General features: G+C 43.9%; 1 protein-coding gene across 1 annotated transcript; it reads right to left on the reverse strand.

Moving 5' to 3' along the window:
* Window positions 1-17561, reverse strand: fech (ferrochelatase). Its single transcript, XM_012820310.2, has 11 exons — window positions 17034-17561; window positions 15692-15800; window positions 14788-14907; window positions 13265-13413; window positions 11091-11225; window positions 10823-10929; window positions 9732-9830; window positions 9235-9342; window positions 8206-8370; window positions 7215-7274; window positions 1-2678 (listed from the first exon to the last, which is right to left on the reverse strand). Exons 1-11 carry the CDS (start codon window positions 17068-17070, stop codon window positions 2544-2546), a joined length of 1224 nt encoding a protein of 407 aa, XP_012675764.1. The 5' UTR covers window positions 17071-17561; the 3' UTR covers window positions 1-2543.
* Between the last annotated feature and the right edge of the window lie 85 nt (window positions 17562-17646).

Raw genomic sequence — 17646 nt, forward strand, 5'->3', positions numbered from 1 at the left:
TTTTTTTTTTTTTTTTTTAAATAAATGTATTTATTAGCATTGACACATTTCATCTATGTACATCATTCATATTCAGTGTTAGCACACAAATCACAGCCCTGCCTCATCTTCAGTGTTCAGTCTTCTAATGCACTTCACTTCACATCAACTGTATACTGAGAGAAGCAGTGTCTTTACAAGAAGCAGCGTAGCAGGCCAATAAGCAGTGAATATATTTATCCAAGGCATTGAAAGTTTCCCGTCACGGAGCTAACACAAAAGTTGCTGTTGCAGGGGCGCAGACAGAAGCACGCGCCTGCTGTTTGACCCTCTTCTTGATCACTTATGGTTTGGAAGCATGTGTATTCCCTTTCCTGGTTTTTATTCCAGTGTTTGCACAGGTTGATTGGGTTTGCTATTCCAACAGTCAAAATGAAACGGATGCGCTACACAGACCACTGTGTGAAGATGAGCGCCACACAGACCACTGTGTGAAGATGAGTGCTACGGCTATGATTTGGCTGCCAAATTCAGTGATTTTCAAATGCACACACTTCCTGATTGTACTGTTGGGAGATTTCATTTCAGTGTGTAAACAAGCTAGAATTCAACATCAATCATCCATACAAGAGAAGTCAACATAGTTATTAGATTGAAGTAGGAACCTCCCTAAAGGCAGGTACAAACAGGAGATCCCTCAGTCATTTCAAGAGGTTTTGCTTGTGTTGGTTTTGAGGTTTTTCCTTCTGTAACGTTGCAGTTCTCTTCTCTTCTCTTCCTGCTCTCTCACTTCCATATCTATCACTCCCTCCGTCCCACAATCCTTCCTCCATTCTCCCGTCTGCGCCAAACCTCTCTGTGGTCAGACCTAGCTTCCCTCCTCTGATGGCATGCTTTATCTCTCGTTCTTTCCTTCTCTCCCCCTCTCCTCTTTCTGTGCAGCTCAGCCTCACCCCCATTTCAGTCTCCTCCTGTCACCCCTCCTCCTCCTCCTCCTCCTCCTCCTCCTCCACTTGCCCAGCACGCCTTCTTTCTCTCTCACGGTGGAGAAATCAATCGCTCGGCTCTCAATTAGAGGTCACACTGTTCCGTGGAGCAAGCGTCCCCAGCTTTTCAATTACCAGGAGACCCTCACTAGACCCCAGAGCGAGATCCCTCTCTCTCTCTCTCTCTCTCTCCCTCCCTGCCTCACTCATTCATTCTTCCCAGCACGGCCAGCAACTCACCAATGTGTGTACACACGCACACACACACACACACACACACACACACACACACACACACACACACACACACACACACACACACACACACACACGTGCTCAGGGCTCAAAGGGGTTATTGGGTCCAGGACAACCAATTTCTCTCAGCTTAATCAACAGAGCCCTGGTGACCATGGGAAGCAGCCAAGGAGGAGGATGAGAAGAGAGGAAGAAAGAAGAGGATGATGAAGGTCGATGGATGATGATGGTGATGATTATGATGGACACTTTGTGGAGAATGATGAAAATGTGATGGCCAAATTTGATGAGATGATCAGCGGGTCTGTTTTTTCTCATTCCATTCTGATGGAAGACTGGGTGATGAGTGAGAAGTCTGCATCGGACTCTTGTCCAGGCAGTCAGAGGCAAGAGCTAGTACCAAGAAATCTTTTGACTTTCAGTTTCGTTTTTTTGCCCAGAGCAAAATAAATAAATCAAAAACAGCCTAAAATATAGGAAATATTTCAACATCAATATAAGTAGACACTCATGGAACATATTTTTTACACAATCCACAAATATAAGCATAGTCACCTTAGCACCCTGACCAGACAGCGAGTGGTGTAAATAAACTGCGCTCTGTTGCTAATGCTAACCACACAGTAAGAACAGGCTGGAGCCAGAGGGTCTGGATGGGAGGAATGGGAAGGCACGTCACACCGAGGAGCTGAGGAGGTGAGGGGGGAGGAGTTGTAATGTTGAAATGGGACGCTGGGCTCCTCTGCACGATACGCCGTGCTGCCGTATGGACGGTGAAGTGAGGGTGGGAAACAGGGAGAGGTGGGCTGGTAAAAAGAGAACGGGTACGAGTGGTGTGCGTGTGTGTGTGTGTGTGTGTGTGTGTGTGTGTGTGTGTGTGTGTGTGTGTGTGTGTGTGTGTGTGTGTGTGTGAGTTTGTGTGTGTGTGTGTGTGTGCGTGGTTTTTGGGACAGGGGTGCAGGTAATGGTATTTTTAGCAGAATGGCTGGAGAGGTGAGTCTCTCCTCCACTTGACCTCTGGTGTGAGGCGGAGAAGGTGGGGGGTGGAGGACTGAGAGAGGATGAAAAGGGAGGAGGAGAGGCATCCCTGTGGTTCCTCCTCATCCTCCTTCATGGTGGAAACAGGGCTGTTCGGGGAATTGCATGGAATGTAAGCAGGGGGTGAAACAGTGCAAAAAAAAAAGTCTATTTGTGCGTTGCTGCGGCTTTAGGGCTGGGTTTTGTTGCGCTTCGTTTAGTGCGGCTGAGCTTCTCATCTTCTGAATTGGACAGCTGACAGGAGAGGGTGGGGTGGGGGGGGCGGGTCAGTGAGGCGGTCTCAGGTCAGTGCTTCTGATTGGCAAAGAAGGCCTTGGTTTTCCCACAGGTGGGGTTCACACACAAGGGGCAGCGGAGAGTGAGCTGGCGAGAGCAGGACTGGTCCGACTTCAGGTGCGCCTGGACCAGGTCAGCTAGAGCCTGAGAGAGTGGATGGAGACAGAGAGCCAATCACAGAGAAAGATTTAGTCGTCTTTCATGACCTAGGCTCCTACCCTCAAACTACCATTAACCCCTCATCTTCTCCTTTTCCTCACAAATACATCCTCTTCCTCCTGCAGTTCCTCACATTTTCAGACGCAGTGGGACAGTAGCTCACTGTGTACCACAAACCTCATCAACAGATCATCCCAATTGTCTATGGTTTCTGTAGAGTATGCTGTTTAATTAGTGCTGTGTGTTGTATGATCGTCTATGGCAGGGGTCTCAAAGCGGCAATATCAAGTTTTATTATACGGCTCCTCAGAATGTTGCAAAAAGTTCAATTGATTTGAATGGCCCACTCCAATGTTTATCGCTGCCATTGGCAACGGGTTCTGTGCTTCTAATTCACATCTTTCATATCATTCCGCAAGTAGTCCAGTCATTTAACGTAAAGGAAACTTAATTGAAGTCAGCAAGTAATTGGTTGCTACGCAACACCTGAAACTTTAAAGTTCTATTTGCGTGTAGAACTATTCAGTCACGAAATGGCAACAAAATCATTAAAAAGAGGTATTTTGGAAGAATGTCTTCTATGGTTTTGACAGGTAAACGAATAATAAGCGGTATAATGTATAGTCCACTGGACATTATCGGAAAATAAATCTAGTGTGTCAAAAGTAAAAGTTTCAGTGTGTATTCTGTGGCTCTGGACGAGAGCACTGACATAAATGATAATGCTCAGCTCGCAATTTTTGTCCGCGGAATTAACAACCAGTTTGAAGTGACAGAGGAATTACTTTGTGTAAAAACAATGCAATAAATGTATTTTATAAAATAAAATAATTCTGTCTTATGTTGAAACTCTATTCAGTTTTCTGCTTTGTTTTGTTTGTTTACAGCCATGTTACGGTATATACAAATGTGGTGTGGTACAGCATTTGCTTTGAAATGTATGAAGGAAAAATATAGTTGTCGATGAAGACATTATCCCACTATTACTGCTGTATATGTAAGTCATGGGCTATCAATGAGACAAAGTGATCCAAAAATGCAACTATAACAAACATCTCTATCTAAAGAGCATCTTGCATTGCCCAGGAATTGAAACTCAGGTCAGCTACTTGTTATTCAACAACACTAACCATTGTACCAATCATCACACATGGTACATTTGCTACACTCAAAAGTGGCATCTACAGTATTGTGATAGGCAAACCAACAGATCAAAAAAATCTGGCCCCCCACTGACCAGACAGGTCGCTCATCAGCACCCAGGTCATTTGAGTTTGAGAGCCCTGGTCTATGGTTTCTGTAGAATGTGCTGTTATATGCTAAACTAGTGCTGTGTGTTGTATGAAGTGTCTATGTTTTCTGTAGAGTGTGCTGTTATCGTCTATGGTTTCTGTAGGGTGTGCTGTTATATGCTTAACTAGTGCTGTGTGCTGTTATCGTCTATGGTTTCTGTAGAATGTGCTGTTATATGCTTAACTAGTGCTGTGTGTTGTATGATCGTCTATGGCAGGGGTCTCAAACTTCCGGCCCGCGGGCCAGAAACGGCAGTATCAAGTTTTATTATACGGCTCCTCAGAATGTTGCAAAAAGTGTGCTGTTATCGTCTATGGTTTCTGTAGGCTGTGCTGTTATAAGTGTTATATACTAGTGCTGTGTGCTGTTATCGTCTATGGTTTCTGTAGAATGTGCTGTTATATGTCTAACTAGTGCTGTGTCCTGTTATCGTCTATGGTTTCTGTAGTGTCCTGTTATATGCTTAACTAGTGCTGTTATCGTCTATGGTTTCTGTAGTGTCCTGTTATATGCTTAACTAGTGCTGTTATCGTCTATGGTTTCTGTAGAGTGTGCCGTTATATGTTTGACTAGTGCTGTGTGTTGTATGACGCTGTCTGATGGTGTGCTGGATCAGGGTGTTGTTATATGTGCAGCTGCAGCAATAATTGGCCCAGTGGGCTGGGGCTGAGGACGTGTGTGTGCGTGTGTGTGCGTGTGTGCGTGTGTGTGCGTGTGTGTGTGTGTGTGTGTGTGTATGTGTGTGTGTGTGTGTGTGTGTGTATGTGTGTGTGTATGTGTGTGTGTGTGTTGGGAGGAGGTGTGCAGTGCAGTGGGCAGGGCTGGCAGCTCCAGCTCAGACTGATTTGGCTACTCTTTAATAAAGCCCACATGCAGCCCTGGCCTCATCTAATGGCTGCCGCGCGTTCCACCATCCACAGCTTCAGCAGAGGGGACTCACGCCTTATTGACCCGCCGCCTCCCCCAGGCTTTTCACTCCCCTCGTCTGAGCACTACTGGCCACTGAGCCTCAGCAAATTACAGAGAGAGAGAGAGAGAGAGAGAGAGAGAGAGAGAGAGAGGGAGAGGGAGAGGGAGAGAGGGACAGAGAAAGAGAGGGATAAGGGGAGAGAAGAGGAGAGAAGGGGAGAGAGAGAGAGAGAGAGAGAGAGAGAGATAAGGGGAGAGAAGAGGAGAGAAAGGGGAGAGAGAGAGAAAGAGAGAGATGGGGAGAGAGAGAAAGAGAGAGATGGGGGGGGAAATAGCCTGTACAATATTTATCCATCCACTAGGGGGCACTAACTGTTATCTTAAAGGAGGTGTTCTGAGAATTGGTGGGTCATATGAGCAGCACAGGGGTGGTGCTGACACGCTGACCTCTGACCCCAGCTCTGGCCCATCTCTGCACTCTGCACCATTAGGACTGTCATAAAAGGCCAACAGAATGATTACTGATCGGCACGTTTGTTTTTCAATGTTGTTTAGGCATCGATGTATTCAAATTATCCACCATCAAATTGTACGCTTAATATGTGTATTTTCCGATTAATTCAGTTTACCTTTAGTTTAATGTAGTCGGGAGTAATAGCTCTCGGAGACCACAAGGGGGCCATATCAAATCTAGGCCTCCAATAGTTATTACTAAGTTACTTTGCTCACATTTCCCATCCCTACTTCTGTTTTCTGAGGGTAAATTGGACTAATGTTATGGCGGATGAACATATTGGAGAGTTTTGGGTCAAGGGCTAAAGAAGCAACACTTGGAGTCAGATCAGCAGCTGCTCACACTTCACTAGCACTGCGTTGAGAAATATGAATGAACATACCAGCGCCATGCGCTCAGGCCCCTGTAAGCCTGACAGAGTGTAAAACATAATAAAAACATATTAGTTATTTTAACAAACTAAACTATGTCAAACCGTCTTCTGTCAGAGCGCAAAAGGTGATGGATGGATACGGTGCAGGACATTTATCATCCAATCAAGTTCATTAGTCTACTAATAAACAAGTAGCCTATTAACACGATATATCCATCGTGAGACCATGTTAATCTGATGGAGCCAGCATCAGTCTTGAAAAGTTGGGATCAGTAACGTTATCATGTTTTGCTAACTGTTAAGATGAGAAGGATTTTATGTTGGCCTTTCATACCATTTTCATGATGTTAAACATAAGCATCGGCTATTGTTCTATCTAGGCTACATCAAATATCTCTTGTGGGAATGTGTATGAATAAACTTAATTTTCATTCAGTGTGCCTACTTTTATCATTTGCTGAAATTATTAGGTTTTTAATTTGTTGTGATGAAACAACCTGACCTGACCACTTCACTGCTTGTTGACAGACGAGCAGGCTACTACGGCTCCATCTAGTGGCACTTCCTCATATGACACTGAAAATCGGTAAGCCTTCACAGCCAGATCATTTGCTGTAGAAAAGACTCTGATGCTAATATACTGAATGCTGAAAAATATAGTTAATCATCAGGAATTTTTTCTGATTATAGATAGATGAAAACGGCATCGATCCCAAACCTACACACTATGTATTTGATTATTTTCTGTTAATATTAAATATTTCTTGATATTTGCTGTCTGTATATGCTTGAGTTTTGCCTTATTTTAGCAGCAGTTGTCTAGGTGCACATAGGCTCTGTTATGTTATTTTGCCATCTCATTTCTGTTGTTGTTCCTACATTTTCTTCTTTCTACTTGATTTCTTTACCCATGATGAGCTCAGGGGGCAATTTCCCCATCTGTCCAAATGTGTGAGATTAAAGGCAGCCTTACTGGCTGTTCCCAGTCTGTTTGAGCCGGATTGGTTTGTGCTCCGAGGCTGTGTTCCGAGGAATCAGAGATCACCTGTGCTATTTAAACCCTGGGGCTCTCTTTTTGGGCGCTGTGTGCTTTGTTTTGGGATGCCAGCACTGAGGGGAGCTGTCGTCTGTTTGGCAGTACTCATTGACAACTTGTTCTTTTGTTATCCGTTTGGTTTAGTATTTCCGTTTGGTTTAGTAATTCCTCTCTCGTATTACCCTTGCTTTCTTTCACCTTTATTATCTGCAGTATATAGTTTCACTCAGGTTTTTGGGGGATTTTGGTTAATAAAAACCCAATTTCTTTAGCCCTACTTGTTTGTTGTGGCTGCAGTGTTGAATCCCCTGACCGTGAGGCTACCCTACTGCAGTGTGTTTTGAGTGCATCATGTGCAGATGTCATAGAGTGGAGTCTGTGTCTATGGAGTCTCACCTTGAAGAAGATAGGGTTCCCGTTCAGAGACTCTGCTCTCCGGATGTTCTCCACGCCACACTGCAAGGCACAAACAAATCAGAGGGGAAGATCCATGAACTTCAGTTGTTGTTGTTCTTCTCTCTCTCTCTTTCTCTTTCTCCCTCTTTCTCTCACACACAAAAACACAGTGAAAGTATGCACTCAGTGAGGAGAACATTTTGTATCAATTCTGGGACTGTGAATACATGCACACCTTCAGCAATGTCCATTACAAACTAGTGTCCTAGCCCTAGTGGTTTGGAAGCTACAGCGTTGCTCTGCTTTCACAGAAGGCGGTGGGGCTGAACCACATCTTAAGAGGGAATGGCACTCCTCCTGACACTCTGAAGGGGATATCAGGTTCAAAGGCCAGCTTGGAGCAGCTGCTACTTCCAGGCAGATGGAGGGCTGGGGGTGCTGCTGACGCCTTCTCAGGTATACCACCAGCAGGGATCGATGGTCACCGAGAGCCAACGTGAACTTGGCACCACTGTAATAGATCTGTGGTTTGTGGGGTGCTATGTGTCTAGAAGTGGGCCCCAGTTAGGGCCAGCCTGACAGGAGCCTACAGATACACCACCCCCCCACACACACACTCACACACACACACACACACACACACACACACACACAAAGTATTCCATCCACCTGCATCAATCACACAGTTCCACTCTCCAACTTGACTATGGACTGCACTGACTTTCTGACGAGTGTACTTCTATTGGCTAGGGGTAAAGAGAGCTTTGTGATGTATTCCAAAATGTCTCCTACATTCCAACTCCATAAACCAACCTCCATAAGGGCTCCTCAAATGCACTTCCTCTGTTACAACTGCGTGCAAGACTATTCACACTAGGGTAAGTGTGCCTAAATAATAAACACACAATCCTTTGTTTTTTTTTAAGACAAATTAAAAAACAACAGTTCAGTACAACACCAAGCCATTGGCCATGCTGTCCTAGTCACTGACCTCCTCCCCGAGCACCTGGGAGTACTCGATGTCCAGCTCGTGGAGCGTCTCGATGTGGTCGCTAGTGAAGGCTATGGGCACCAGCAGCAGGTTCTTCTTGCCGCGCTGGCACAGACCCTTGATCACATCATCTGTCTGCGGGCCCAGCCAGGGCAGGGGCCCCACCTACAGCAGCAGGGACACAGACAGACAGACAGACAGACAGCCAATGAAAGGAGCTTCATCCTAGAAACTAATCACTCAGTAATCCTGCTTTGAGACAGGCCCCTGACAATGAGCCTTATGTAATGTTTTGTCAAGAACTTTCAGACATTTACAAGCTGAGCAAAATATAGCATTGGCCAAACCACTCTTCTCAGCTGCCACATCTACTTACAACCACAGGGGGTCACTGTAGCTCTACACATAACATACTCACACTAATTCAACTGTAAGCTCTTTCATAGAAATACAATTGCAAATGCAATTTTAACTGCTATTTTTGAGAATTCCCATAGCAAATTCCGTCATTTTTGGCTGCAACAATCCCAACAACCCTGGCAAGAGTTGTTTAGTTTGCAGTTCTACTTTCTTTAGTCACGGACAAGGATAATGTTTGGTAGTTTGCTTGGTTACAGTTGATTCCATTGTTGCTAAGCATGGATCCTTTAGCTTGCTAGCTGTTTCTGATTCTAAGCTTGTTAGCTTGCCAGCTTGCTAGTTCTCCAGATAACTATTTTCCCTCATGTTTACACCACTTGGCAAAATGGGAGAGTATGTTTATTTTGTTCATTCATTAGCTTGCCTGACAAAACACTCACTGTAGCAGCCTCTATTGATGTGTAGCTTTTCAATCACTAAATCAACTGATACAGTTGCTATTGTCAATCAATTGTTATAGTTATTATTGAAAGTTACAGAGCATTGATATAGAACGGTGACTAAACTTGGTCTCCCATTCCACAGAAATACCAGGACACCTGCCAGCCAAGAGCATGGCTCGTCACCAGGGTATAAATGAACATATCCATCTTTTGGCTGTGCACCCACCTTTGACTGCCAGACGAGTCGATAGGGATTGCAGTGTTCTAATCTCTCCATGACTCTCTGAACAGTGGCTCCCACCTCCTGGGGGTACGGGTCACCTCGATTCACCACCTGAAGATGCCATGCAGATAGTCAGCAGATGGCCCACAATATGAGCCCTGAGCCCATTCCAACACACACACACACACACACACACACACACACACACACACACACACACACACACACACACACACACACACACACACACACACACACACACACACACACACACGTCTGGTCACAGCCTGTTACCCCTGTGCCATAGTTAGTAAAGTTAGTGTGTTCACTGTGAATGTTCAGAATCTGAAAGGGTGAATGTGGTTCAAATTCAGTCCCAGTGGTAATTGACCAGATTCTTTGGGACGTTGTGTTGAAGCTCAGGGTTCTGTGTCTAATGCATTGGGACGTTCTGTTGAGGGTGTCGAAGCTCAGGGGTTTTGTGTCTGAGTCCAACTCACCGCCATGGGCAGAGAGTGGGCAGAGAACAGGATCACCACGTCGTCTCTCTTCTCCGGGGGGAACTTCTCCAGCTCATTTAGGATGTGCTGGGCAAAGCACTGAACCCACAGAAAAACACAGAATGGACAAAACAACAAACACAAGAGAAAAACATCAAACAGAAGCAAAAACTAAAATACAACAATCAGACCTTACATATGCTGGTGGTGAGTATGCCCACTAAGTATGCCCAACTCATAATGATGTTTGTTAACAAAGGCCATAGACAGCACTTACAGCAAGGCTTCTAAAATCAGTAGGCAAGTAGGCAAGATGAAAAAGAATTGCCCTATCTAGACTCAAATGTGGCAGACCCCTTTAAGAGACTTTAGTATCCAGCAGAGCAGACACCAATATATTGTTGCCGATACACATTGTTTATTTGCTTACATTTATATTTCTCATTAGTGTAGACACTTTCATCCAAAGTGATTCATAAAAAACTAACACTACAACCCAAGCCCAAAACTGGACTGATCTAATCCTGCCTTGGACACACTGACAACCAAATGCAGGCTCTGAGCCCACTGACCCCACCATCTAGAGTGGAGGCCAAGAGCCACTCCAGCTGTCTTCATTACCCTCACTGGCCTAGAACAACTAGAGTACGACACGGTCACAATGAAAACCAGAGGGATTGACGATCTAGCCAGTCACATACATAACATGACATAATTATAACACAATTATCATGTTATTTTGACACTTGTCAGTCATCCAGGCATCTACTACCTTTGACTATCTACTTTGGTGCCAGACGACTGAAGAGTGAGGACTCCAGTAACAAACTCTTCCTATGAGATGCATGGAGGAGGAGAAGTTCCTACTGCAGTTAAAAGCACAACAGCGTCCCTGCCAGCAACAGGTTTTCACTGAGCACTCTAAGTAGTCAGTTTCCATGGTAACTATTTCCAAGAAGGACTGGGAGTGCTTTGAGCACTCTGTGTTCAGCAGTGCCGAGACAGGGGGCAAAACAAACAAACAAACACTGAACTCCTTAAGCACGCCGGGATCAGGACAGTTGCAGTGACAAACAGACATTTGTGCTGACCTCAACCAGCAGCGGATGTGTGGGCCAGCGGTCGATGACACTCCAGCGCATCTTGGGCCGGTCCTCCCTGCCGCTGTAGTAGCGATATATAGCATTCAGACTGCTTCCTGTGGCGAAGGGGGGAGGGACCAACAACGTTAGCTCACAACAAAAACACACTCAAGTTCAAGTAATCGAATGTGTGCCTGTGTGTGTGTGTGTGTGTGTGTGTGTGTGTGTGTGTGTGTGTGTGTGTGTGTGTGTGTGTGTGCATGTGCGTGTGCCACACCTGTGGTAGAGCAGCTGTATTGGGGGTACTGGGTGAAGGCCACTGCTCTCTCCACACCGTCTCTCTCCATCTCCTCGATGGCCTCCTCTGTGAGCGGGTGCACGTAGCGAAAGCCGATGTAGAACTTGTGTGGCGCTGCAGAGAAGACGGCATAACCAAGAGAGCTGAGAGCAGATGAGGATTAGGACACACACACACCATACATATGTACATACCTGGCTAAAAATGCTGCCTTCAATATTTACATGGACACACAACAATGCCAACAATAAATAATTCTTAGTAACAAACATTTTAATTAAACATTATTGTACATTTTGCCCTCACAACCTTGAGAAATTTCTGCTACAGAACTGAACCAACCACATATGCTTGCTACCCATAAATCCCACTTCCTGGGTACAGGTAAATTATTTTCATCATGTCTGATTCCACTTTATTCACATAGGCAAATGTTCATGTCAGTGTATTTAGTATGTATTCATCTCAGTGTATTCAGTATGTACTCATGTCAGTGTATTCAGTATGTACTCATCTCAGTGTATTCAGTATGTACTCATGTCAGTGTATTCTGTACTCATGTCAGTGTATTCTCTGTGTTCTGGTTACACCAGGTGATGGCACTGGTTATTCTCATGACGCCTAACAGCATTGTCTTGTTTTTCAGTGCTTAATGAAGCCTCAAAACCCTAGATATGAGGAGTCACCTCTACTCGCTGGGGACTGAAACCTCTTGCCTGGGGTTAATCAAAGTCCTATTTGAGGTGCAGTGAGATCAGTCCTGTTATGGCTTTGTTTCTGGCGGGGTCTCTGGTGTGTCTATCTCTGAGGACTGGGAGGGGAGGGGTGAGGTGGCTCAGCAGCATCTTATCACCTGCTAGCACGCAACATGGCCAACGGGTCTGCTGCATATCAGCACCCCACAGGCCAGAGGATAGCGTGGGTGGAAGGGCGTCTGCTTTCCTCTTAAAACAACACACCAGGGACCCTCTACCTCAGCCCTGGACCCTCTACCTCAGCCCTGGACCCTCTCCCTCAGCCCTGGACCCTCTCCCTCAGCCCTGGACCCTCTACCTCAGCCCTGGACCCTCTCCCTCAGCCCTGGACCCTCTCCCTCAGCCAGGGACCCTCTGTTGAACATTAGAAGTGGAGCAGTCCTGCTTCAGTCAGTCTGAGAATACAGTTCTGTTTCAGTCAGTCTGGGAATACAGTTCTGTTTTAGTCAGTCTGGGAATACAGTTCTGTTTTAGTCAGTCTGGGAATACAGTTCTGCTTAAATCAGTCTGGGAATACAGTTCTGTTTGAGTCAGTCTGGGAATACAGTTCTGTTTGAGTCAGTCTGGGAATACAGTTCTGCTTCAGACAGTCTGGGAATACAGTTCTGTTTTAGTCAGTCTGGGAATACAGTTCTGTTTTAGTCAGTCTGGGAATACAGTTCTGCTTAAATCAGTCTGGGAATACAGTTCTGTTTTAGTCAGTCTGGGAATACAGTTCTGCTTCAGACAGTCTGGGAATACAGTTCTGTTTGAGTCAGTCTGGGAATACAGTTCTGTTTGAGTCAGTCTGGGAATACAGTTCTGTTTCAGTCAGTCTGGAAATACAGTTCTGTTTTAGTCAGTCTGGGAATACAGTTCTGCTTAAATCAGTCTGGGAATACAGTTCTGTTTGAGTCAGTCTGGGGATCTGATTAAACCTTGTAGAAAACTAATAACTGCCTATGTTCTTTCTGCCTGGTCAGTAAGTTGTACAAACTTAAACTGTCGGTAACTGTTAATAATACCCACGTGGCTGGTATGCAGGGATGGGCAAATATAAGAATAAAGTATAAGATTTAAAATCTTGTAAAAATATCAAAAGTATAAAAACTCAAATGAACTACATTATTTTGTATCTTAAAAATACAAAAATATATTTCCATGGCAACATGACGTATCACAAACCACTCTACATGGGCATATTTGAAAATGTGTTAATATTTGACAGCTTTTCAACTGCTTCACAGGGTACGTTACGAAGAGGCACTGTATCATGATGGCGAGTATTCAAGCCAGCTAGACCCTATCCCTAACCCTACGTCTACATGCCCTGGAGACATCCTGTGATGACCCTGATCTATGGGCCTTTGGTGTTTGAGACCTACGTCAACAGGCCCTGGAGACACCCGGTGAGCTCACCTGTCTCTGGGCTCATCTCGTCCAGCAGCCTGACCATGCCCTCGCCCTGCAAGGTAGTCCACTGCTTAATAGGGGAGCCGCCCCCAATACGGCTGTACTGCTCCTGGATCTTTGGGGTGCGGCGCTTGGCGATAAAGGGCCCGAGTGTGCTGTGTGGGGAGAGGGAGATAAAGTTAAAAGAGCAGAGCAGTTGTCTTTACATGGTAACTACTGATAGCACCTCACCTTCACATAAGTCTTTGAAAACGAGTTGGCCATTCATGACCTTATGTTTGTTAAAGCAGCAATAAGGAGTTCTGTTCCAAAACTAGCACCCCAACTACCTAAAAGGCATGCAAAAAACCTTGCAAACACCACCTACAACCCAGTTGACACTGCTTGCCAACACACTAACTGGGGTCTTTTGGCAGTATAGCTGGCAATGTCATGCAGTGAAAGTTTTTTTTTCCATTTTTGCAGGGTGTTCCAGCCTGGAACATGAAACTACATAGAGCATATCCTGGATGGCCAGTGGGAAAGATACAGGTGTTTATCTGTCCTTCACATGACCATATGCTATCAAAATGAATTTGAGGATGGTACCAAAACTAATAAAACCATACCTCAAAAAGTGTCAAATTGTTGCATAGTGTTTATGCATTTCTTTAGCAAATGCCTATATTGGCCACAAAAACCATGTGAAGGGTATAAGACAGTCTGTATATATGTACCAGCAAAGAGATCATTAGCCTCCTGCGGGAGTTTGAACAAATATGCTGGAACTGGGGCACAATGCGAATTGGGTCAGCATTTAATCTCACTGCAACTTTCACAGTACGAGTTAGTGTTTACAGCATTAAATTCAATGCCATTGTATCCACCAATGCCGAGGTCAAACAAAAGTAACTATGACCTTATTGTGCATGGTTAAGCATGTGGAGATGACTAAGCACTATATATGAGGAAGTACTGTGGGTAACACTTAAACCCAGTATCCTTAACGCATTAAAACCACATTTAAAAATGTTTAGAAAGTATTCATAATGCATCATAGAGACCGACATAAGTCTATATAACTATTTATGAATAGAATTGACTGCACTCATAGAGTGTTATAAAGTTGTAGTAGAATGCCTACATACTTATTATTATGAAAGCTTTTATGGAGTCAAATATGGCTCCATTAAGAGCATTTAATGAATTTAACAAAGATGTCATTAGTGCCATTATGAAGAGGTAAAACAAGCGTTATTACACATTCTGATACCTCAAGCTCTAAGGGCTTATATTCTAACCTTGTTATACTTTGAGTGCAGCCATGACTATGTATAAATAGTTATGTCAATGATATAGAGTTATGTCAATGATGTATTATGAAAACTTTATAACCCTTTATGGATGTGTTTGTAAAGTATTATGGATACTTGGTTAAGTAAAGAGTTACTGTACGATGCAAAGGCTTAGATGTCAAAGTCATCACAGTCAACATTTTTCCTTTCACCGCCATTTTAAATGTTTGTGTAGATGTGTGTGTAGTTTATTACTTTTGCACCGGAAGCTGAATGAGGTCTCTGTCTGAGAAGAGTCGTAAGAGGAAGTCATGAACATCATCCAACTTCTCTGGCCCACCCATGTTCATCATGAGAATTCCAGTCTTGGGTTTCCTGTTCCAAGCAGAACACAATGAATGGAACAGTAACACAATCACAGGTATTTCCCTACACATAAAAAAATGATATTGGTTGTGTGATATGAAGGGTATCAAAATGCATCCCGTTTAAATATTGGGATATATATATACATTGGTAAGAGGTTCCAAATAACAGTACTTCCTACTAAGGGTCTAGTTTATTAGTATTGGCATCTTTGTAAAAAAAAAAAAAACTTCCTACTGCAATGTTAAACTGCCTCTGTTATATGTACATTAGCGTACTGTACTTATCTCAGCGACAGCATGGTTACTCTAGAAACGTTTCATTATCTTTCTGTTGATCAGCACATATCCATTTCTCAAGGCATGCATCCAGGACTACCCACCCATTCTAGTGGAACACAGGAGTTCCTGGAGTATGAGGTCTCACACGGGCAGGGCTTCCTGTGCCCTCTTGTAACACTGTTCACCCCTTACCACTGCTCTAAATCAGGACTCGGAATTGCACCTGCTAATGACCTCATATTTTTAGAAATCATCCACTAGCTGGGATGTTTTTGCTCTGTCCCTTAAAACACCTATAACGACCGCCCCACCAGTTACAACAAATACACCAGATGACACCTTTGTATTGTGACATCTTTTAAAAAACCATCCAACCTGTACGACAGAAAAGAATATCTACAACTAACTTCCTCATTTTGATCTGGTCAGACGTGATTGCAGTCTGGAATGCCAACAGGGAAGTCTGTGTTTGCGGAGGAGTGCAGAAAGCACAGCCTTAGCGCCAGTCCTACCTGTTGGCCTGTATGTCTGGGGTTGGCTGCCGAGCAACGGCCGCCGCAGCTGCAGTTGACTGCCATCTACTTATGCACAGGCTTACGTTACTGCTGCTGCACTTGGCAACTATGAAAGAGAGGTAGACAGAGGAAGACATATGAAACACACACACAGAAGGACAGTTCCCTGACAAAACAACAAAAACATGGATGAATATTTCAGCATTTAATCATTAAAGACTGAGAAGTTAAACTAGTCATAGAATTCAGGCTATACATGGCCGTAATACAATGTAATAAGGTGGACAGCCTAATGGTAAAATTCCAGAAGAAGACAAATTCTTTAACATTTAGCAAGGCTTTTCAGGTTTCCCCTATTGTTTGAGTTTTAATTTCTCAAGGCATGACATCTTTATTCATTGGCATGGCTTTTCTCGACCTTGTGTAACACTGCAATTGCAAGGTCTGTACGCTGAGCGGCGCATCAACCATTATGCAAGTTTTAAAGCATGAGTTGTGTAACTTGACTTTTCACTACACTGAATATTCAATAAAAACTTTGTAAGACTGTAAACGAGTGGGAGACTCAAATTACCATCATTATACATTAGTGGCTGACACTGTTTCAAGGATGTACAGTACATGTAACGTTGGCGAATAATGCCCGCTAACTTGTGTCGTTATGAGCAATGGCATTAGCTAGCTAGCAAAGCAATGCTAGGTTACTGGTATGGTTGATATGTGTTACACATGCTCTGACAGAGTAACTTATCTGGTAGATTGTTTTAGGTGAACCGGTTTACAGCATCAACATTTAACCAGCAAAACATTATACGTGTCACGTGATATATAATAAACTGCCGTGAAATACATACAATAGCCATTAAGAGCACACGGATAACGTTAACGTTTGCCTAAATCTCTGCTAGCATTAACGTTATAACCTTCAGGTTACCTATAAACTGGGACGCGTCCTCCCGTGGGATATCTCAGGGAGGCCGATAGTGTTTATTTAATTTAAAGTAGGCTTGCTCAAAAGACACACAGCTAGCGAGATGTGGGGTTAAGTGATCAATTATCAAGCCAGTTAGCCTCGCAAGCATTGGTGAAGTTAACGTTACCAAACTTGAATGCTTAACCAGCTATATACACGGGGGTGACTAGATACTACCACGCTTTGTGCATCTTAATACGAATTGGTTCTGTGACTCGCAATGCAAGACAGATGGTAGCTGTGTGTAAACCAATAACTTACGTCTTGTCTGGACTAACCATCAACTTAGCCAACTAGCTTTATAGCAGGTGTAGCTACCTAACTAAAAGCGATGTTCATTCACTAAATAGCTTTAAGGTTACTTACATAGGAAAAGTCGATTCACAGCTCCCAACGCTGCCATTTCGAGAGGTGACACGGTCTTCACCTCGTAAAGCAATTGTAGTGATAACAAATATCTCACTAGATCATGTGCGCTGATGCGAATTCCGTCAGACCCAAATAATGTCAATTCTCTGAATGACAGTACAGGGTACTACCACCACGCTGATCTAACGTAGGTGGCTGACGTGTATCCACAACCCAGAAACCCCGCCTACAAAAAAAGGTATAGGTCCTAGAGTCCTGTACTCAGCAAAGACATTTAATTTGAAGTGATCGACGCAAATTAAATGTCCGTGAGAAAAACTACGTACATTGGGACACATACGGAAGTAGCTAATAAACTAGCAATCCAAAGTGATGTCAACAGCAAACCATTCACTTGTCTGAGCGTGCATAGTTCTGTTGAGAATTCGAGGAAACAAAACGCAGACTAAAATATAAGGAAACGACTTTTGAGACAACGCGGAACAGAAGAAATATTATTAATCTCATGGCTCATTTGAAAGTCAAATTGAAACAGTATTACAAATAACCTTAAGTGAAACCACCTATTTGTTTTTAAAATAAGGAGACAAATGCACGCACTTATATGAAG

Source organism: Clupea harengus, chromosome 12 (assembly GCF_900700415.2).
Source record: "Clupea harengus chromosome 12, Ch_v2.0.2, whole genome shotgun sequence".
In the NCBI taxonomy this organism is placed as follows: domain Eukaryota; kingdom Metazoa; phylum Chordata; class Actinopteri; order Clupeiformes; family Clupeidae; genus Clupea; species Clupea harengus.